This window comes from Coffea arabica, chromosome 8e, assembly GCF_036785885.1.
Source record: "Coffea arabica cultivar ET-39 chromosome 8e, Coffea Arabica ET-39 HiFi, whole genome shotgun sequence".
In the NCBI taxonomy this organism is placed as follows: Eukaryota; Viridiplantae; Streptophyta; class Magnoliopsida; order Gentianales; family Rubiaceae; genus Coffea; species Coffea arabica.
In genome coordinates, this window is record NC_092324.1 from 40792648 (window position 1) to 40816165 (window position 23518).

Sequence of the window (23518 nt, forward strand, 5' to 3'; positions counted from 1 at the left end):
CCCCAATGATCACATATCTATTTGCTGGGGAGGATCATCCTCCATCCTCTATATTTCCCGTTGTTAATGCAAACATGGTTGTGCCTTAATAAATTCTTTATTTTCCATTGAGAACAAAAAGAAGATTTTATTGTTTTTGGAGAGTATGAGACAAAATTAGCAACACTTTTAGATCCAGACTAGTGGGTTATTTAGATGAGCTTCTAATTCTCAATTTAAGTGGTTCAACTTTTTTTTTTGTTGATTTTAAAATTAATCATCTAAATAACATAGAGTTTCAGAAAAGAAAACAGAATATCTAAGTGGACAACCGATTCAACTGTATGGGTTTTACCCATTTTGACCTTTAAGTCCTTTTCATTTTTCCGTATGTTAATGTAAAACTTTTACCTGGAGTCATGCGACATTTCCTTTCCTATTAGGCTTTTATGACGACCTTACATATCATTCATCCCCTATTATTTTCCCTATGACATCAATGCGTATCGTTACAGATACTCGATTAATTTGCAGGCAGAAGGATTTTTTATTAGTGTTTTAGGGTACGAGGTATGTCTTTGCCTGTTTAATGTCTAAGAATTCTTGTTTTTCAAGGAAAATTAACAAGATTAATTTGACAATATCATTGAAGAAATATTTTTGAGATGCATTTAGGGATATGAAATGTACACCAAAGAGATTGAAGTTTTGAAGGTAGAAGTGATGAGCATGCTTCTGGCAACAGGAACAACCATGATGCAAAAATTGGATTTCATTGACAAAATAGAACGACTCGGTATCTCGTATCACTTTGAGGATGAGATTCAAAATCAACTAGAACAGCTTTTCAATCTATCTACCAACTTGGGAAGGCATCTAGAATATGATTTATCTACTGCAGCACTTCAGTTTCGACTTTTCAGGCAATATGGTTTTAATATCTCTTGTGGTATACAATTTGCTTACTAAATTCACTGATTCAAAAGTGCGTACAAACACTAGCATGTGATTTCTCTGACATACTGATAAGTGACTAATTTACGTAATAATTGTATGATATTTTATATTATTTTTAGTCACTTTAGTTATATTATTGGTAGAATATGAATCATTTTGGCTATAATTGGTGAAAAATGCTTTTAAGTGATTAAATGAGGTTTTTATCATTTTTTACTTGGATTTTGTGTATTTTGACAGTTTTGACACATTTTCGTATTTCGGCTATAACTTGAGCTACAATGATCGGATTAAGATGATTCTTGAACCAATTTGAAGATAAGAGATAGATCTACAACTTTGGTGAAGACATCTAAATCCAGTTTGAAGGTTTTCCAGGTCAAAATGCCGAATTACAATAGCAAATTTCTACTGGTCGAAACTGGAACAGGGCAATGAGCAGGTAAGGGTATTTCGGTCATTTCGCAGCCTACACAGATCCAAATGAGATGATTCTTGATGCATTGGAAAGCTAACTCAAAGGGCTACAAGTTTTATGTTTTGGTCAAGAGCTAAATCAGCTTTTATCATCAAGCAAAGTTCAGTGGAAGTTGATGCAAAATCGGAGCAGAGCTGGAAATTGAACCAGAAGTGACCAAATGGTCACTGTAGCAATCCGGCAGGAATTTGGCCGGATTTGTGGCCGGATTTCTGGCTTGATTGTGGTCAGAAAAGGCTGCTTTGTACGCGTAAAACTCAATTTCACCTCCACCAACTCACATAGGATGCTATACATGTGAGAAACATTCCCAGCTGTAAAAGGGAGATGTAATCCTCATTTCTTGACCACCTTTCATCATTAAATAGCCAAATGCATTGAAAGAAGAGATTGGAGTCCATAGCAGAAAAATGGAGAGTGAGCTACGGGAGAAAGCTTGAAGCTGCAGAAATGTACCTCTTTCATCTCCCTAGTGTTAGTTTAGCTTAGTATAGAGTAGTGTAGCTTTTCCATTCTTGTTTATTATCTAGATTAGGATGAAGAAGGCAAGGAAGAAAGCTCATGTGACAAGGGTTGTATTCCTTCCAAACTCTTTATCTTTTGTATTTGATTCCAAGTTTAGTTAATATACAAGTTCTGGATTTTGTGTTCATTATGTGTTTCTAAAGTTTATACCTTGGGTTTGGTTGAACTTTCTATGATTGATAGTGTTAATTGTTTGGTTATTTGATTGCTACGATTTGAGCAAGTTATTTAGCACTTTGGCTCTTTAAATCATGATTAATCTGGTACCATTAATTGTGATTATCTAAGGTGTTGTTTCTGCAATGGAAATTGAGATTTAACACTAGTTCAAGAAGTGCTAAACATAGGAAGTACACTCACGAAAGTAGAGGTGCATCTATGTGGTTTTTAGTGATTTATTTCATGTAATTTCATTGAAGAAATGAACTTGTAGCTAATTTCATAACCATGAGAATAGGTATGGATTAGTTATAAGTATAATTGATTCACTACGAAAGTAGGATTCAAATGCATAACGAAATTACACCATAATTAGCCTAGATGTAGTACTCAATGATGCAAATATAGCATTTACATGAGTAGTTAGGGATACCACAACCTAAGGAGCTTTCATTTGTTATTTTGTATAATTTCAGTAGGTTAAATTTGTTATAATTCATTGATAGTCTAAATAATAGAGAAGCTTTAGTAATACCGGTAATTGTTCACTCTTCCCTGTGGGATCGACCCGATATATACCCTAAACTACTAGTTGATCTGTATACTTGCAGTGAACGGGTGTAATTCGATATTTTTTAGCTTGCACGTATGTAAAATACCCGTCACATACCATTGCCTAAATAATTTCCAAGTAGGAATTTTCAACCAATTCGTTGATCCTAATGGTAAGTTCAAGGACTCCTTATACAGCGACTTAAGAGGTCTCCTAAATCTATATGAAGCTGCTCAGGTCAAAGCACAGCAAGACAAAATTTTAGAAGAAGTTCTTGCTTTCACAACCACCTACTTGACACCTGAAATTCCCCATATGGGTTCTAATATTCTTGCAAAATGACAGGTGTCGGGCCTGTGCAATAATAAAAACCTGCTCAACTAAAGTTAATTTCTGTAGGTAGTGGTAAGCAGGGTCAAATTCACAGGGATTGGGTGTAACTGTTTCTTTTCAAATTCACAGTAACAAAGGGGGTGTTTTTGTGCAGAAGGTGACAATCAAAGAAATTCAAATAAAATCTAAGAAGCTACTAAAAATTAAATAACAAATTACTAAAATCAAATGGGTGATAATTAAGGATCTAGTCAAGAAATAAATTCAGTAATGGTTCACCTCACTGATCATAGATGCACAAGTAATTTCAATTATTTATTAATAAATAGGTTATAACTGCCAAACAAACGATGACAGTCAACCCCTCCTTACTGTGTCAGTGATTTAGGTACGCCCGTAAGATTTAATTCCCCAATTGCCTTACGTATTAGAGGAGCCCTATTCTAACCAAATAACACAATACCAGGGTTATTTTAGGTTAGCCAGTGTATTCCCCTGACACAAACCCAATCATGCCAGTTATCATTATTTTGAGATAATTAAACAATTACGGATTTAACGTCCCAATTGACAATAGATTATCAAATTAACTAATTATCCGGATTCAAGACAATCAATTAATTGAACAACCATAAGCACTATAACCATGAAATATGCGAATACCAATAAATAAAAGGAAAAAATAAAATTAATTCGATCTCATAATTCTTAGACGAACCAAAGCATCCATTGTTCCTTAACTAGAGCGAAAAAATTAGTTCATATTTGGTGCGAAAAACCCACGCAAAATTGAAATAACAGCTGCGGCCATTGTTCTTGCTCGCGCGAATTCTATTCGGCCGAAGGAATAAAGAAAAATGAGGGACTACGGAAAGTGATTCAATCTCCTAATTGCGCCTGACTTGCCAAAAGAAAAAGCTACTATAAAGCTAACAAGGAAAAGTCAACCAAAAACCACCCAAAGGTGGTACTAATTCTAATTCCTATCTCATTCTCCAGATGTGCGGCGGCCCCCAAGAAAAGAAAACCTCTGCCGTGCTCTCTTCTTTTGAAATTATCAAAATGGACAAAAATCTTTCTTTGCCAATAATGTCCCTGGGATAAGCTCTATTATTTGGACTCTTTTCTTGTTAAATTGACACTTATTATCATATTTTCGGTCTACTCTCTAAAATAAATACAAATTACGAAAAGTGAGTAGAATCTAATAATTAATTCACATCGAATTAGGTAATAGAGGAAATTAATAATAAAATAAATGATAAAATTACAACCTATCACAAAACAAGTGAAACATGCCCTTGAGCAGCCATTCCATAAGGGCATACCAAGATATGAGGCTTATTGTTACATCTCCATGTACGAGGAAGATGAATGTAATAACAAACTACTATTACGGCTCGCCAAATTGGATTATCACTTGTCGCAGATGCTGAATAAACAAGACCTTTGTGAGATATTAAGGTGCTTCCTTGGACGCACCATCTTCCTAACGAACAGAGTTTGTTATGAATATTACCTGCAAAAGTTTATTTAATTAAGTGCTTGGTGCAATTTTAGGTTCATTTAACAGAAATTTTTTTTTTCTAAAGCAACAAAAAAAATTTTCTAAAGTAATTTTTCTCTTTATTGCTAAAAATGGCTGGTAATATGAGATTTTTATATTAGTATTGTCCTTCTAAATTGTGTGGAGCCCTAATTCATATCTAATTAACTACACCCTTAGAATTACCGAATTATTGTCAACACAAACTACCAAAAGAAATACGAATTTTCAATTTCTGTCATAAGTATCATTCAAAATGTCTCTTTATATTCCCATATTTTTATAGAAAGCTTCAATAATGGATATATAATGTTTCTTCTTCTTCTTTTTTTCTTCATTCATGACGATGTAGGTGGGGAAAGGAACTGGACATCCTATCAAAAGTTCCATATGCAAGGGACAGATTTGTGGAATGCTACTTTTGGGATGTTGGAACCATTTATGAACCTCGGCACTCTTTTGCTCGAATGACTTTGGCAAAAGCAATAGCCATTGCTGGAATAATTGACAATACCTATGATGCTTATGGCACTCTTGATGAACTCAAAATATTAACGGAAGCTGTGGAAAGGTATGCATATAGCCATGCCTCCTAAGTTGCATATTGTCTTAAGGTTTTGCCCAAACTTGCATGCCTGATAAATGTTGTAATCACACTTAGAAAAGGAAAAGAAAAAAGAGAAAAAGGACTACGAACTCAAAAAGGAAAAGTAGAATCACTTAATTGTAAATTTTCTCTAGCACGATAATGCATGTTAATGTGCATTAACAAAGGAATTTTGCTTTGCTTGCAGATGGGATGGAAATGGAATTGAGCAGCTCTCAGACTACTTGAAGACTTCTTATATGATACTTTTGAATTTTAATAAGGAGCTTGAGGAAGATTTATCAAAAAAACAAAGTACCTGTGTGTTTGACAAGTATATGGAAGAAGTATGGCACCACGTTGCTAATGAACTATATTTCTTGTAGTTTTAGATGAAATTTTTGTAAGTTGAATCCTTGATGCAGTACTGACCAATATTTCCATGCATTCATTGGTTTAACTCAGTGGAAACAATACGTGAGGACTAATTTTCCTCAGTCAAAGTGATTTCTTGCAAGTGAATTGCCATCTTTTGCTGATTATTTGAGCAATGGTCTGATCACAACGGCATATTATCCTCTAGCATCTGCAGCTTTCATGGGCATGGATAGTGCCACAAAGGATGTTATGGACTGGATGCCAACTCATCCTAAACTCTTTGTTGCTTTAGGAAAACATACCCGATTGCTTAATGATGTCGGCAGTTACAAGGTTTGAATATGTTTTGGCATTTAGTTTGCATGCAAGAATTGGCAAAACCCTCAATTAGAGGTCTTAGATTTTAATCCCCTATTCCTTCTTTGCTTCTTAAATTCCACTCCTCTCTTATTAGAAAAAATTTAAAAAAAATCCTAAATTCGCTCCTGTACTATTAAGTCGTGATTACACCTGTTTTAATTCTATGTCTTGTTAGTTTTGTGCAAAACTACATGTAAGATTTTAGAAATGTACATGTTATGCGCAATTTAACCTAGTATCAAAGGTCATGATTCCACTTGTTTAATGCATTAGGACTTGTCAATTTTGTGAACTACATCTTAGTACCTTGTTGTACACTTAGTGGGGTTCTAGATTTCTCACATCGTTTTGGGTATATGTTCTAGAAATTCACATTTTCAGTATGGTTCAAAAGTTTAATCTATTTAAACTCTTCACGTTTGAAGTTTGAGAGAGAAACGGGCAGTGGCATGGCGATTGAATGCTACATGAAGGACTATAATGTATTCGAGGAAGAGGCAATGAAGAAGTTTGAAGACATGGCTGTGGATGCTTGGAAGGATATAAATGAGCAATGCTTGAGACTTACTACCTTTCCAAGAAAAATTCTCAAAGTGATTCTCAATCTAGCAAGATTATGCGAAGTTGTTTACAAGCAGCGTGGAGATGGATTCACTAATCAACGAAGAATTGAAGCCCATATAAAGGCAATACTTGTGGATTCCATATCTCTTTGAGGAGGATGACAATGGTTGTGTTTTATGTTATCACTGAATTGGCCCCTGTCAATGCAGCATGAGTTGTCATTAAGCATAATGATCATGCACATAATTGTATTAATTGTGGTGTTAAATACAAGTTACTGAGTCAATGGTGAGTAGTAAACTAGCAAGTTTAATTAAGCTATGAGAAAAGGGTATCGAATCCCCTTGCTTGTTTCTCACCTACTTTTACCCACCTACAAGTCCCAAAAAACACGTATAAATTGAATAACGTGTGCAAGACTGGAGTTTCCAACATAAGTGTACACTTGTTACAAGTTCCAACTTTTCAACATTTACTAACGCTTCAAAGTTTGGATTAGATGAAAGAGTATGAATCATGTCCATTCTTGTATGTATTTAAGTTTGCAATTGCTTGGAAGGATTATATCTAAGTTGTACATTAATTCCTCTCAGCCATTCTTTTTTGTCCCCCTTCTCTCAGCACTTCTATTTCATAAGTTGTTTAGTTTTCTTTAAAAAAAAAACTTACATTAACATTGCTTTATTCCAAAATTGAACATTTTCTTCAGTCCATGAATGGAATTATCAGCTGCCATTGGTACTCACAGCATCATGCGACTATCTTTAAGTTTCTTTGAAATCCTTGGCCCAACTTGTTTGGTGACATGTGCCTTTCCAATGAAAGGTTTTCGAGGACAGCAGCTATTAATATATATTGCATCTTTTACTAGTCTACAATTCTCTCTTCAATCCATGTCTGGAATTTATTGTGAAATCTTCTTGTGATTATCAGATCAATCCTACAATTACTTACACTTAATTCATGTGATTTTTTTTTTTGGATTTTGGACGTACTCAAATGTCAGCAATATACTGAATAATCCAGCACATAAAAAGGACACAGAAAATTGTCACGTTACACTACCATAAAGTTATTGTGACTTATTACAGCAAAGTCTTTTGTTCTTTTAATAGCTTATTGGGGGTATAGATTTTATCAAGTGATGGTATTCAGTATTTTGCTGCAATTGTCATATTACTTCCGATTGTGACTATTTCCTGTTTTTGGTTGTTACTAAAAGTTGTTTTTGCTCAAAAATAAGTTACTACTAGCTGTAGAGTTTTTTAAAAAGAATTGGAGAGTAGTTGGGGAGGATGTTGTTAGAACGTTAAAATTTTGCTTTCAGAAGTCTAACATGTACTACCCTATGAACTCTACTACTATTTCATTGATCCCAAAATCGAGTAATGCTATACAAATGAAGGGTTTCAGGCCCATCTCAGCTGTAATGTTCTCTCTATAAGGCTTTCTCTGCCATATTGACCAGCAGATTGAAGAAAGTAATGATTAGCCTTGTGGCAAACCAGCAAAGTGCTTTTGTACAAGGTAGACGACTGGCAGATAATGTCTTATTGATGCATAGGGAAGGTGGAAGGTGGAAAACCTAGAGCATAGTTAGAGGATACCATAAGGAAGGTGGAAAGCCTAGAGCTGTGCTCAAACTAGATATAATGAAGGCATATGATTCTTTGAATTGGAAATTTTTATTTGGCACATTGGAGGTTCTGGAATTTCCAGATCAGTTCATCAATTGGATAAAAGTATGTGTAACAACAGCACTATCCTCAGTGAATCCAAATGGCTCTCTGGCGGGGTATTTCAAGAGTGGAAGGGGATTGAGACAAGGCGATCCCGTGTCTCCTTATCTTGTTTTACTTTGTATGGAAATGTTTTCAGCAACTTTTGCATGGAACATAGAAACTCTGGGGTTTGACTTTCATCCTAGATGTCAAGAGCTGCAGCTTTCTCATTTTGTTTTTGCTGATGATTTATTTTTTATATCTGCAGCTACAGCCGAATCATTTGATACAATGAAGAAAACAGTGGATGAGTTTGGTGCTATGTCCGGGTTGCTACATAACCTGCAAAAATGTCGGGTTTATACAGCTGGTTTGAATGGGTAGGAAGCTGCAACTATGTGTAATATAATGGGTATGCTGAGAGGAATATTGCCTCTATAGTACTTGGGCCTTCCATTAATCAGCTCTAGACTATCCTATAATGACTATTAGCCAATCTTTATTAAGCTGGAGCAGAAAATCAATAGTTGAGCTATGGTGGCCGTTAACAGTTGATAAAAGCAGTGCTATTTGGAATATATTTGCATTGGAGCAGTGTTTTCATCTTGCGAAAAGCAGTGACCAAAAAGATAAACAGACTATCGGCTTCATTTCGTTGGGCACGAGAGCTAAAACAGATGTATGTAGCAAAAGTAAATTGGAGTGCAGTGTGTACACCCAAACAGAAAGGTGGTTTGGGCCTGTATAATACTGAGCTATGGAATAGATGCCTGATTATGAAGTTAATATGGAACATCAGCAGTAAAAGGGACACTTATGGTAGAGTGGGTGCATAGCATCCTTTTAAAGAACCAGTCTTTATGGGCTGCAAAGATTCCAAATGTTACCTCTTGGGTTTGGAGGAAGATCTTACAAACTAGAGGCTTGGCTCAACCTTTCATCAGGCACATTGTGGGGAATGGAAATAATATCAGTTTCTGGTTCGATACATGGCATCCCCTTGGGCCATTGTATAAAAGATTTACGGGCAACTTACTATACAGCTTTGGATGCAAACCACATGCTCTTGTATCAGAAATTATAGTGGATGGGAGGTGGAGATGGCCTGTAGGCAGGAAAGCAACAGCAGAAGTTAAGAGGTTCAAGGAAGCTACACCAGAGTGCCTTGTTCCTTTGACAATGTTTGAGGATCAAGTTGTGTGGAATGGGAGTTCTTCTAGAGTTTTCAATGCAAAAAATGCCGTGAAGAAGTCTCGTGGATCAAGAGAGGAAGTAACTTGGGCAAAACTAGTTTAGAGAAAGGATTTATCCCAAGATATGCATTTATTTTATGGCTGCTATGTAAGAAAAAGCTCTCTATGTTGGATAGATTACAAAAATAAAATGTCTCTTTATCATCAAATCTGTGTGTGCTTTGTAAAAGGGAGGAAAAAAACATAAACCATCTATTTTTAATTGTTGTATGACGAGACCAATATGGACAAAAGTGCAGAACATGTGTCTGGTGTTCAGAGGAACTTACTCTTGGGATGAGGAAATTACCTGGTTAGCATCTCATTGGAGATCCAATTCCTTTACAGACCACCTGAGAAGACTAGTTTTGGCTGCAACTGTCTACCACATCTGGAGATTTAGAAATGAAGTGATATTTCAGTCAAAGCCGTTTGTATGTTCACAACTACTAAAGTCTATTTTTGCATTTCATGATTTTGGCTACTGCAAATTCAAAATTTTCGCATTGATTCCATGACTATTATAAGATTGCATATGTGCTAGAGATAAAAATTGAACTGCTTCGATTGTTTTATAGGCCAATACTAACCAATAGATGTTGGTGCAAGTGGAAGGAATTCACATCTCTTAATCATGAGATTTCGAATTCAAACATATGAGAATGGAAAAAACAATATTGGAAGATTTTCCTCCACAAGGGGCCGCACTAGACTCAAATATGATTACTCACAAGCCTTAAAATGGATGCGATACCTGTGGTTTATTAAAATATGGTTTATTAAAAAAAAAAAGGCCAATACTCATTAGTATTGAAATTGTTTAAATTAGAATATTTTGAATTCCTTGAGAGTTCAGTAATTATCGCTCTCCTCACCGTTTCGTCAACGGTTTTGGATGCTGAAATTTTTCAAAAATAATTTTAGTATAAAAAATCAATTTGAGCATGTTTTATTTTGGTAATCTACTGATATTTTATGTGAGAGGTGATCTCATGCCTAAAAGATTGTGTGTGGTGCTTTTATGAGAAACTTTGCTATAATTAACTGTCTTGATGACCCTTGGTTAAGGTTTTATGAGTTGATGGGATGTTTGTTCCTCACTCAGAGTTAAGGTTGAAACTTATTGAACGTCTTGACCCTCTTAGTGATGATGACCAAGAACAAGGAGAGAGGAATTGGGGCTTTCTGGGGGAGAGAGACAGACCTCTTGACCCAACGCCTCATCAAGAAAGCTAAAAAATAATAATAATGAATAAAAAACAAATAAGCCACAGTGCATACTGAGGGAGAAGAATCTGTCTCTGTCTATTTCGTTGCAAAGTTCAACACGTTTGGTTGATTATGCCAAATTCAGCACATGAGCTCCTCGTGACCACCCTCCACCCAATCACACATTGCCACATCAGCAAAACAACCACTCATTTTAACACTTACGTTCGCTCGTTTACTAGATATGCAGATAACATTTAGAATGGATATCCAGAATTACAAACAAAATTTAGAGGTCCTTAAACCCATTGGGCTATTGTATTAACATTAAGGGTCTGTTTAGTTGGAAGTAAAATGTTTTCCTTGGGAAAATATTTTCCGTGGAAGTAATTTTCCATGAAAATCATTTTCCTTTCATCATTTTCAGGTGTTTGGTTAGGTTATTGAAAATATTTTCTTACTTCATTTTTCTGGTGTTTGTTTAACTTTTGAAATATTTTCACTTTTATCTCTATCTTTACTTTCTACACATTATAACTACATACTTCTTCCCATACAAAATAAGAAAATTTATCTCATTGTTTAACTTTAAAAAATCTTGGAGAAATGTATATATGAATAAAAAATATCTCCTTAAACAATAAACAAATTGCTGGCCATTTAGTGTCAAATATCAATCACATGCAATGCTTATTGTGACATATATCTTGCACTCTCACTGCTGAAAGTTTTTCTAGAAAAGAATGTCTCTATTATACATAATTAATTACTAGCATAGGATGAGCAGGATGAGGTTTTTTTTTTTATTTTGAATATACTAGGGGGAGGGTTGGGTGGTACGGGGGAGGGAGTGTAAGGAAGAAGTCTTGGGTTCGAGTCCTCCTGTTTACACTAAAAAAAAAAAAGAACATACTACAAGATGTTTTCAGTAAGTTTGGAACATACTACAGGCGGGATGCATGCATTTCGGAAAACAACTTCAGTAAGTTTGGAAGGGAAGTTGTTTTCCATAAGATGAGTGAAAATATTTTACATAGGAAAATGTTTTCAGTAACTTTTGTGCAACCAAACACGGGAAATTAGGAAAATATTTTCCTGGAAAACATTTTCACCCGAAACAAACGGACCCTAAACTATATTCAATCGATCTGTTGTGAAAATTGAATGAAGCTCCAGTCATTGATACATGTGTGTGCATGCTTCAATTATGAAAATGAAAAATTTTTATTCTACTATATCTAACATGCTTGAATTGGAGGCTGAGAACTGGGATACTTGCAGATTTGTATCGGTTATTCTTCCCATATCACCATATTGTTTTTGCAGAGGAAACCTGTAATTTTGTGTGCGACCAAAACTTTGAATCTTAGGGTTGGTAGGTGGATATATATTGAAACATAGTCCTTGTACTTTCAGTTATTGATGTTGCTTGCCAGCCATAGTTAAATAAATTTCTTTTCAATTTAAATTATGCATTATGCATTATGGAATGGGGTAAGTTATTCCTTTACTAGATATGTTTAGAATTTGCTTTTGATGGTTTACACTGTGGATCGTTGACAGACTGTAGTTGGCCGTGTATAATGCCTTACATATTTGAGGTAAAACGTATCACTTGACATTTTACTTCTGCAAATTTAGGTTGTAATATTTAGTGCTATCAAATATTTAGGTCATCATCTGCTGTGGTTAGTTATGAAGTTGGGTTTGTGCAGATACGCATACTCGTTCTTGATTAATCTGATAAACAGAAATTTGTGACTCGTCGTGTTTTGTTTCTTATAGGAGATGATTTTCTGCTAATGACCATTTCAAAATTATTAATGCATCTTGGTTATTGGTGAATTTTTTCGTAAGGATGATAGAATAGAGTATTGGCTCTAAAAGTTTAATTGCAATTTAGTACTTGACCTTTTAGTAGGAGTTATTATGTATATAATTAAATTTGAAGGCACAAAAATAGAATCAAATAAACTTGTGAGACAAATTTAGGGTTTATTTAAATCGATCATCAACCCTATCGACTCAACTTATTCTTTACCCGATTAAGAGAGAATTAAGAGTGAAATTGCCAATAAAAATCTTGGGCACATGTTAGTATGCATAAATTATGCGTGCCTTATCATGTGGTCGCATAATATCACATTCATTACGTCCTTGATCATGAAGTTTCTTTCCCAACGAATTAGGAATATGAGAATAAATGGTCCAGCCAAACACTCTGAAATGGCCAATAAATGGTCGTTTACTACTCTAAATTTCTTCAGGGTTGTTCTAAGAACACTTCTTGTATAGCACCTACTCGACTAAGAGAGAAATTTCTAATGAATATCTTGGGTACATGTTAGCATGCATAAATTATATGTACCTTATCATGTGGATGTATAATACTCCCTCCGTCCCAATTATTTATTTATGTTTGGAGAATTCAACTTTTTAAGAATAGTAGTTTAATTGTGATGTTTGTGCTTCTTTTTTTAATTTTACCCCCAAAATTTAAAATTTAAATTTGAATGGTAATATACATATGATTAGAAAGAAAAATTATATTGAAAAGAATGACTAAAAAGTATTTTGACTTTTCCAACATGACAAATATTTTAAAATATATCAAAATCGAAAGTATGACACTTTCAATGGGACGGAAGGAGTATCAAATTCATGACATCCTTGATCATGAAGTTTCTTTTTCAACGAGTTAGGAATATGAGAATTAGTGGTCCAGCCAAATATGATGTAATTTTATAAGATTTAGGGTGGGCAAGTACGATGTATTTCAAATACTTCTCAAATTTTCTAGGATTGTTTTGTGATTTTACCATAGTTGAGAGTGAGTCTGCCACATGGCGTGATTTTGGTTCTAAGCAGTAGACTCGGGTGTCGTATTTCTTTCTGATGTAGCCGCAGCCCATGGTTTTTGAGAGTAACAGTAGAAGACTCCAAAAGTTGCCCATGTTTTTAACTCCAAAAGTTGTCGCTTCTGAGCTACTGTGAGAATTAGATTTATTTATATTAAATTTTTATTTCTGTAAGAAAATGTCAGAAAAAAAACAGTAGAAGACTATTGTAGACTTTTGAGCTAATGTGAGGATTAGATTTATTTACGTTAAATTCTTACTCCTGTAAAAAAGTGTCAGAAAAAAAACAGTTGAAGACTAATTGATTGATTGAGCTTTGCAACTTTATATCAATTTCTCTTGAGCTTTCCTGTGGATATTGATTGATTTGATCCAACTGAATGTAGCAGTCTTCTGTAGAAATCAGAAGGCACACCTCAGCTAAGAAACCGAGAGATCCATAAAGGGTATGCAACACAAAGAAACGTTTTAAATGAAAAGTTCACGTCACAAATTCAGTTTTCTGGGCAGTCCGCATTTTGAGGCATTTGACAGTAATCCTTCGGTTGTCAAATCACTTTGACTTTAAACTAACTAGCACACACTGAATCACAGAGAACCAAGGTTGGCACAGACTTTGACACGTTATTGTGATACACATGTGTCACTGTCCATTTTGTCGTAAATTTGATAAGGTGCTTCTCAAATTCTACATAACTGCTGTTGAGAGAAAAGATCAGGCACGTAGCCATAAGAGTCATCAAAATGGAGGTGACATAATTAAGATACTGCACTAGTAGTACCAAATACATGCACTAGATACAAATAAATGTAACGAATATCATCTCTGTTTTGTATCCTTGAATCACCAAATCCTCATCTTTAGGCGTGTCTAATATATAATTTGACCTGCAGATGGAAGCCAGCCAAAATACACGTTTAAAAAGAAGGAAACAGATAATAATGATTAAAAGAACGCAAGGAAACATGTTTAAGAAGAAAATGAACTCGGACTAGTAACTATAGCATAGCTAATAAAATATGGGATGGGTATAGATATCATACGCAGATATATTATACGATTTTTTTTTCACAAGTACAGTTAAAAGTTCAGTGTGAAAATATGTACTTCGCAAAATTATACGTATAAATCCGTATGTGAATAGTATGAACATATTTAAAAGTTGCAAAACTAAATTATGAATAAATTTACTATACTTTCAACTACATTTCTACCAATTTTAAACTTATTTTTGTCTATCAAACCCAAAGAAGCAATAATCAATAGAAATTAATTTGTACAGACAAAGAAGATTTCGTCGGGAGATATCTTATCCTTGCAGTTGTTTGGTCCCATCGTCAATTTGGAAATTTTAGTTTCTTACTTTTTTTTATGTATAAATGAATCCACATATATTTTAGTTTGTTCAAATCTTTTCTTCGGAAATTTTAATTTTTTGGTAAGTAGGCATATTTGGTCCTTAATATTTGGGGTTGAATTAAATTTGTCAGCGACACTTTGATCAAAGTATATGTACCCTAAGACATTGATTTTGATTTAATTAATCCTGAATATTTGGATCTTAACATATGTAAAGTATGTAGTTCTGGCCAAATTAGCCTCTAATATTGCATAATATATTAATAAAATTTATTAATATGGCATACAAAAAAATCATGAGATTATAAAAACTATAGAAAAAATTGTAAACAACATAAAAATATAAAACAAATTTAAAGTATTCAGTTGTAACTACAAAAAGACTAGATGACTAATCATACCAAGTAATAACAAAATAAATCACATGTTGCACATGTGCTCCATCTATTTATTTTGCATTTCTTTCATAAAATAATTTTAAAAGCAATTTAATTTTACATGTTTGTTCAAAATTTTTTGTACTATTTTTAGGGAGGAGATGATCTAGTTATGAAGCACTCATTTCACGTGTTGTAAAATTTATTGCGCTTTATTTGTAAAGTTGAAAAATATATTATTTAATGATCTACAAACATTTACACGAGAGGGCCGCATTTCGGGAAATTCATAAAAGAATTAGAGAAAGTTACAAATGATGTGGAGAGTCGTACAAATATATTATAAAAGGATTTGTTTTCTTATTCATGTGGTATCTTTTTTTTTTTTTTTTATGTTGACCATTAATTTTAACAGAAAAATTAATAGTGGCATTTTAACCTCAATTCTGAAAGGGTTATCTATAAGTTTACAAATCATAGGAGACGTATGTAGTAAAGTACCAAATCACAGAAGGATTAAAGTTATTTATCCTTTTTTTGTTATTGATTTTTGGTTCTCACTATTACTTTTATCGTCATGCATTCCTTTTTAGAAGAAGAAGAAAATATATGATGTGAGCAAAATTTTCTACTTGGCTCCTAGTGACTACTTGGGCGGTTGGAGGATCTATAAATACGTACTCTGGCTAATCATCAAAGTGGTCACAGCATACAACACTTAATTGATCATAGGCCTACCCTATTTTCCCCCAAGAATATGGCGTCGACTCAGGCTTCTTTCCACTCAAACAGCCTGCAAGAGACTGTCCGCCCGTTAGCAGCCTTTCCGGAAAACATTTGGTCTGATCGTATCGCTCCATTTACTCCCGATAAAGAGGTTATACTTACCTTCAGCTCCTATAACCTCATGTTTTTGTTCATATAATATTTATTCCTTTTATAAGTTGGAACCATATTCTTATCCGCTCCCACAAGTTCACGATCCTTTGTAATATCCGCTATCAATTCTGGCATGATTGCTATCCCTTGATTAATTCCATAGCCTCCTATCAAGAGGGGGGAAAATACAAAAAGATTAGTTACTATTTTTCGTAGAACTAGACGTTTGATTTATCATATTTGTTTTGCTGTTTCTTAGTCATACTTGGTTTGTTCTTACCCCGACTTCATATAGGATTCATCCCCTAATTTTTTTTTTTGCCCGTAACACTGTTGCATTTCCTTAGATTTCAGGGTCTGGTTTCTCCTGTTTAGTTTCTAATTGTTCCATTTCCCTGCAATATCAAAGCGATCAATTTGACAATATGACTAAAGAAATATTTTTCTGATGCTTTTAGGAACATGAAATGTATGAAAGAGAGATTGAAATGTTGAAGGCAGAAGTGGCGAGCATGCTTTTGGCAACCGGAAAGACTATGATGGAGAGATTCGACTTTATAGACAAAATAGAACGACTTGGTGTCTCGCATCACTTTGATATCGAGATTGAAAACCAACTACAAGAATTCTTTAATGTGTATACCAACTTTGGGGAGTATTCAGCTAATGATTTATCTAGTGCAGCGCTTCAATTCCGACTTTTTAGGCAGCATGATTTCAATATCTCTTGTGGTACGCAGCTTACATACTAGATTTGCTAAGTTTTAGTGTGGACTCACCTATTAGTAAACCTTAACACCTAATTTTTCTAACATATTATTTCCAAATAATTTCCAAACAGGCATCTTTGACCAATTCATTGATGCTAAGGGTAAGTTCAAGGAATCCTTATGCAATGACACAAGGGGTTTGTTGAGTCTATACGAAGCTAGTCATGTTAGAACACATGGAGACGAAATTTTAGAAGAAGCTCTTGCTTTCACAACCACTCATCTGACATCTGGAGGACCCCATTTGGATTCTACTCTTGCAAAACAAGTGAAATATGCCCTTGAGCAGCCGTTGCATAAGGGCATCCCTAGATATGAGGCTTGGCATTACATCTCCATCTATGGGGAAGATGAATCTAACAACAAATTATTGCTGAGGCTTGCCAAGTTCGATTACCACTTGCTGCAGATGTCATATAAACAAGAGCTTTGTGAGATAATAAGGTACACCGAGACACTAGTTCCCCAAAGGTAGATCTAAGATTTCATTATCAATATTAACTGCGGAAGTTTATATTTTACAGTACAGTTTTACGTGCAGCTTTAGGTTCACTTGGAGCTTAGTAGGATCTATAATATCCACAGTATTTTAAATCACCAAAAAAATTTCTTTCATAGGTTGGGTTAGTAACATAAAAATATTATATTACTACTCTCTTTCTAAATTGAGTAGAGCCCTACAAGTTTTTAGAATCTTATGAAACATAACCTATACTAAAAGTTAGCCAATGTAACTGTTACTCGTTTGCAATTTTATCTAAAGTATTATAGCAAATACCTTCGTATATGACTATATTTTTCTAGCAGAAAGTTTCATGAATGATTGTTTAATTTTTTTATTTTTTATTTTTTTGACAAATGGCAACGATGTATAGTTGGGGAAAGGGATTGGAGAGTGTATCAAAATTTCCATATGCAAGGGACAGATTTGTGGAATGCTACTTCTGGGCTGTTGGAACCTTGTATGAGCCTCAGCACTCTCTTGCTCGAATGACTTTTGCGAAAGTAGCAGCCCTTATTACAATGATTGATGACATCTATGATGCTTATGGCACTCTTGATGAACTTCAAATTCTCACAGACTCTGCAGAAAGGTAGTGTTCTATGTTAGTCATCTTACACAAGTGAAGCAATCATCTTCGAAAAAATAATTGAGTAATATACTAAAAAGCTTTGTCTTACTGTGAGCCAGTAGATGATAAAGGGACCATTATCCAAAAAGTTTCTCTAGCTTGATGTTGCCTGTTAACAGTGAGGTGCAGTGATATAGGAAATTTTGCTTTGCTTGCAGGTGGGATAGCAGTGGAGCAGATCAACTCTCAGACTACATCAGAGCTTCCTACACCGCACTTCTGAAATTTAATAAGGAGGTTGGGGAAAAATTAGCTAAAAAGCAAAGAACCTATGCATTCGATAAGTATATAGAAGAAGTACGGTACCATGTTGTAACTAATTTTAAGGACCGCGTTAATATTCCAATTGTTCTGGCTACCAACACGTGGAGTACTAATCCATATTTCCTGCTTTCATTTGTCCTAATCAGTGGAAACAATACATGACGACCAACTTGTGTCAGTCAAGGTGGTTTCTCAGGAAAGAATTGCCATCTTTTGCTGATTACATTAGCAATGGTGCGATCACAATCGGAGTCTATCTTACAGCATCGGCAGCTTTCTTGGACATGGATAATGCTTCAGAGGATGTTATCAACTGGATGTCAACCATGCCAAAACTTATGTTTGCTTGCTCCACACATGCCCGATTGATTAATGATTTTGGCGGTCACAAGGTCAGACTTTGTTATGGCATTTAATTGGTTATAAACATTAGATTAAGACAACTCACAGAATTCCCAAATAAGATTAAGTTATAGTCGTTCACGTGCTTCGTTAGTTTTGTTCAAAAATTCTAACAGAATATGCAGATTTTTTTTTGGAGCAAAATAAATCCTTTTTTCATTGATAGATCAGCCAAGGGAGCTTTACAGAAGAGGAAACCATCCACAATCTGCATTAGACTACACTATTTCTATATACTCTACTGTCAAATTTTGAAAGAAAGGACAAAAAAAACAATTACAATCAACCTTGATCTAATCCCCACTCAAGAATCAACTCCCAATTCTCTCTGGTGCAAGAATCTTGTTCCAAGAGGCAACAGCCATCTGCATTGCATTGACCACAGTAGCTACTACACCCACACTAAGAAGGCCTCACTTGCTGAAATAAACTCTTGTTTCCAGTCTGCCATAGAAAGTAGACAGCCATAGAGAAAGCCAGCCTCTTGACTTTATGAGCAACTGATTCAATCCTATAATTCTTACATCGGCAGTGCAACTTCTCATTCCAATTCTTACACGATCACTGCAACACCACAGAATATGCACATTGATCGAGACTTCTATCTGCTTTGGGCAGTTGACCTAGTATGATGCCATGATTAAACTTGTTCTTAGATCTTGTTCATTTCTGTGCAAACACTGCACAGAATTTGCATATGCAATCAGTCTCGGATGCTTTTCCTGAACATAATGAAATACCGCTTAGTTCATTTGGCTAGTTATTGCTTTAGTATGGTTAATACCCTTTCGTACTTTACGTGAATAATTCGGAATTAAACAAAACTTTTTCGCTACAATTTATTAGAGTTTTCATGTTTTCTGTTTGAACTCTTCGTATTTGAAGTTCGACAAAGAAAGGGGCAGTGGCACAGCGCTTGAATGCTACATGAAGGACTATAATGTATCAGAGGAAGAGGCAGCCAAGAAGATTCGAGAGATGTGCGAGGATATTTGGAAGGTTATGAACGAGGAATGCTTGAGGCCTACTCCCATTCCTAGGGATATTCTCAAAATGCTTCTCAATATCGCACGAGTAGGTGAAACGACTAACAAGCACCGTATAGATGGATTCACTCAGCCGCATGCCATTGAAGAATTTATAAGGGCAATGCTGGTGGATTTCATGTCTGTTTGAGGATGGCAGTGGTTCAAGCAATATCAGTTGTGAAGTGTGTTTTTCTATTTTGCCCACACCAGTATTTAATTATGGCTAGTTTGGAATTACGTGCAATGCACATTGGTATCTCTCTCTCTTTTTTTTTTTGTTTCTTTTAGACTTTTAATAACGTGTTTGTTTTGACAAATTACAAAGCTGAATGAAGAATCATTCTTCTTTTTATATGTTTTTGTACACACACATATATGTATATCGAGAAGATGTATTGAGTACTTTTTATAAACTACAAGAGGGTTAATAAATACTTAACTAAGGCCCTATTTGATAATCCAATTCAGTATTTAAATTTAATGAGTTCAGATCTTAACATATTCAGACCATTTGATAATAAAAAATTGAACATCTGAATTAATTAAGTGGCATTGAATTTTTTAGACAAAACTTGTTCTCAAAATTAAGTAATAAGTTATTCACTTATCACTGAAAGTGATATGCTTTTAAATGTATTAGATTTAATACTTAATAATTCAATAACTTAATGATTTCAGATTTCAATTTTATCAAATGCACCCTAATATAAACAAAATGCATTCCTGTAAAGCTCAGAAGGCACATTTTCAATAAGAAATAGAGGAAACCAAAAAAAAAAAAACAGCATATTCAAGGCAATAAACTTTTTAAGTTCAAAAAAATCAGAAATTGCAGTGAGCACGGAGTTTTTTGGTTTTTCCTTTTTCCTATGGCTTTTCAAATTTTCATTTTGGGTTGCTTGTAACAGTCTTCGAGAAAGGATGAGAATGGTAGAAAAAAGGTTTCTGGAGGCGTGATATTGTAATCCTCCAGTATTGTGATCTTGTGCGGGCTTGCCAACTTTGCGGGCTTTTCTTTTGGATTGAGCCTTCTAGACTTTTTTTTTTTTTTTTTTGGAATACGAGTCTTCTCTACTTTAAAAACAGTGAATTCTAGTAAGGGGTGCACTTGATATCCTGGGCATGACATTCCTGAATTAAGAAAAATAAAATAATAATAATAATAATAATAATAATAATAATAATAAAAGAATGCAAGAAATTGTTAACCAAATTTGAGGACACTAATCTAAACTATGTCCCCAGGTAGCTTTGACAAAGACCAGGGATAAGATAGTCCAATTGTGCTAACTGTTAGCTCAATGAGTTGTTTGGATCCGTTCGGAGGTCGCAATTAATGAAAGGTTTTAAACACGGATCGGATTAGCAAGTTCAACCGGTCAAACTGAGAACCTAACAATGGTTTGAGCCACCTACTCAAACCAGGGAGCATTTGACTAAAAAATCGGTTTTAAACCAGAAACCTTGGGTTTTTTTTAAAATTTTTTTCTAATGCACACTTTTTTTCCTTTTTTTTACTTTTTGTTGGGGAAGGGGTACCAGTACAGGCACAAAATATCAGAATTAACCCAAGATAAATTTCTCTTTCTCCAAATACCAGTTAAAATAGGAACAAACCAAATAACCAAGTAATAATACCAGCAGTGATAATAAAATGCAAGAAAAATAAAAGGCACAGGACACCAAGATTTTTACGTGGAAAATCCAATTGGAAAAAACCACGGGACCTAGTCCAGTCAAAAATCTTCACTATCACAATAATGGGAGTACACAGGTCTACCCGAAATATTCGGATGACAATAATATCGCCAGTATCAACCAAACAAAATTGCTACAAAATCACCCCCAAAAACTACAACTTTCAAAGAAGTGAGTTTGAAAAGGTGTTACCAAACGAAGAGAAAACCCGAAATCTGAATCAGTAGATGAGTAGAGCTTGATGAGAGGATCCCGTATATAAAATTTCGTCTCAATCGGATTTCAAATCACCCTCCAATCAAGACCTTAAAATTTCTCTCTCTCCAACTATTTCTCTCTCTTCGTGTCTCTCAAAAAATGGCGGCTGGCTCTTTTTCGGATACGGGGCAGGAGCGGTCATCACGCCGACCGCTCCTGAACGGTCTCCTCTCAAGGTCCAACAAATGGACCACAATAAGCCACGTCAGAAAGGCTTCAGTTGAGGAGAAACGGGAAAAACAAAAAGAAAAAGAGTTGACGGACCGTTTCATGAAGCTTTGGTCCGTTACCGCCCAAATGAATCCTCAAACCGAAAAGCTAAGTCGCACTCCCTCCAAAATAATTACCCATATTCATTAATGCAAAATTCTACAAAACAGAGCAAGAAAGAAAAGTAAAGGGAAAATAACATTGCAGAATTATACAAGGGATAGCAAGAAGTAGTAGAAATAGAGTGGCTGCGAAGGAAAATCACGGCGAGGAGAAGCAATAAGTAGTGATAGAAGGAGAGAGTTTAGGATTGGTACTCAAATATCAAAAGACTTGAGAAGGTGAACGGGAATTATGGAGTACAAGGTTGGGAGATCCGGAGAAAAGATAAAGCAGAAGAAACACAGGTAAGAAAACATCAATAGTATCAGATAAATTGTGGATCAATTTGACTTGTAGTTATCTTTTGCTGTATACATCGTTGTGGATCAAAAGACTTGTAGTTATCTTTTGCAGTTTTGGTTGATGTAATTGTTTAATACAGTGGAAAATAGATAATACACCGGAACCTTCGGTTGCACATAATAGATATTATAATTACCAACACGAGGAAAGAAAGGTATTGAAAATTTTGCACACCAAGTACTTGTAAAATTGCGTGTATGGGTTGGGGATTGTTATGGTTATTGTGCATGAAGTTGGTATAGATTTTGTTACATAACAGTAGCTGAGTGGAGATTAAACATGATATGAGCTTCTAAGATGGTACATACTATTGAGGGAGACATACAAAGTGAAGTGATTGGGAGTGCAACCACCTTTCGAAGGCAAATGTCAAAGAACCTGTCGAAGAAGGTCAATCTACGGTGCAACCACCTTTGATTGGGAGTGCATCGATGTCACAGCTGCATGACCCAGAAACACCACATAGATTGCGGTCATATGGTCGAAAGAGGAAATGTTGGTACTGCTGTATTATTCATAAGGTTGTAATTCAAGTAACATGATTGTAAAAGGTAGACACATACGTTAACTGTGTTTATACCATAATGATGATACCTATATGGAACATAATTTCATTTCTTAGTCATGATCGAAAACTTGTAGGGAGGGATGTCATAACACACCAATTTGTTTGCTGCATAAAGTACGAACTAGACAAACTTCAGTTAAATCGATAATAATCACGTGTGATTTCATTTAAAACTGTTTGAATAATAGCAACAGTGTGTATGAAGATGGTTACAAATTAGTGCTCGTTTTTTTACAGTGTGTTTGAAGAGTGTTACATGATAGTTATTGGGAAGTTACAGTGTGTTTGAAGAGTGTTACAAAATAGTTATTGGAAAGTTACAGTGTTTGAAAATTAATACAAAACTGTTTAAAGACTGTTAGTTACAGTGTGTTTGAAATTATGTTACAAAATAGTTATTGAAAAGTTACACTGTATTTGAAAAGTGTTACAAAACTGTTTGAAAACTGTTAGTTATATAGTGTATTTGAAGAGTGTTACAAAATAGTTATTGAAAAGTTACGGTGTGTTTGAAGAATGTTATAAAATAGTTATTGTAGTGTTACAGTGTTTGAAAATTAATACAAAATTGTTATTATTACTGTTAGTTATAGTGTGTTTAAAGAGTGTTACAAAATAGTTATTGGTAAGTTACAATGTGTTTGAAGACTGTTACAAAATAGTTAATG

The 23518-nt window shown here is 34.7% G+C and overlaps 3 protein-coding genes across 4 annotated transcripts; all 3 read left to right on the forward strand.

The window, feature by feature from the left end:
- The first annotated feature begins 663 nt into the window (after positions 1-663).
- On the forward strand, positions 664-6570 carry LOC113704773 (vetispiradiene synthase 2-like). Its single transcript, XM_027226646.2, has 5 exons — positions 664-902; positions 4883-5101; positions 5325-5431; positions 5700-5827; positions 6280-6570. Exons 1-5 carry the CDS (start codon positions 664-666, stop codon positions 6568-6570), a joined length of 984 nt encoding a protein of 327 aa, XP_027082447.2.
- A 2385-nt stretch (positions 6571-8955) lies between these two features.
- On the forward strand, positions 8956-9435 carry LOC113704774 (uncharacterized). The gene has a single exon (XM_027226648.1). It carries the CDS (start codon positions 8956-8958, stop codon positions 9433-9435), a length of 480 nt encoding a protein of 159 aa, XP_027082449.1.
- Positions 9436-15886: 6451 nt separating this feature from the next.
- Positions 15887-20003, forward strand: LOC113703448 (vetispiradiene synthase 1-like). 2 transcript variants are annotated; one of them, XM_072062101.1, is made up of 7 exons: positions 15887-16052; positions 16513-16786; positions 16896-17268; positions 17700-17918; positions 18116-18254; positions 18368-18613; positions 19509-20003. In XM_072062101.1, exons 1-7 carry the CDS (start codon positions 15933-15935, stop codon positions 19797-19799), a joined length of 1662 nt encoding a protein of 553 aa, XP_071918202.1. In that variant the 5' UTR covers positions 15887-15932; the 3' UTR covers positions 19800-20003. The 2 variants fall into 2 exon arrangements, with proteins under 2 accessions (XP_071918202.1, XP_071918203.1); XM_072062102.1 differs by having other exon boundaries at positions 18116-18194.
- Positions 20004-23518: the final 3515 nt, after the last annotated feature.

What these genes read in the sequence shown, in the direction of transcription:
- LOC113704773 (XM_027226646.2), top strand. Translation starts at nt 664, where the DNA reads ATGTACACCAAAGAGATTGAAGTTTTGAAGGTAGAAGTGATGAGCATG. An exon ending in CTTCAGTTTCGACTTTTCAG is followed by an intron (nt 903 to 4,882) that starts GCAATATGGTTT and finishes ATGACGATGTAG; the next exon opens with GTGGGGAAAGGAACTGGACA. An exon ending in TTAACGGAAGCTGTGGAAAG is followed by an intron (nt 5,102 to 5,324) that starts GTATGCATATAG and finishes CTTTGCTTGCAG; the next exon opens with ATGGGATGGAAATGGAATTG.
- LOC113704774 (XM_027226648.1), top strand. Translation starts at nt 8,956, where the DNA reads ATGGTAGAGTGGGTGCATAGCATCCTTTTAAAGAACCAGTCTTTATGG.
- LOC113703448 (XM_072062101.1), top strand. Translation starts at nt 15,933, where the DNA reads ATGGCGTCGACTCAGGCTTCTTTCCACTCAAACAGCCTGCAAGAGACT. An exon ending in CTCACAGACTCTGCAGAAAG is followed by an intron (nt 17,919 to 18,115) that starts GTAGTGTTCTAT and finishes CTTTGCTTGCAG; the next exon opens with GTGGGATAGCAGTGGAGCAG. An exon ending in TCGATAAGTATATAGAAGAA is followed by an intron (nt 18,255 to 18,367) that starts GTACGGTACCAT and finishes TGTCCTAATCAG; the next exon opens with TGGAAACAATACATGACGAC.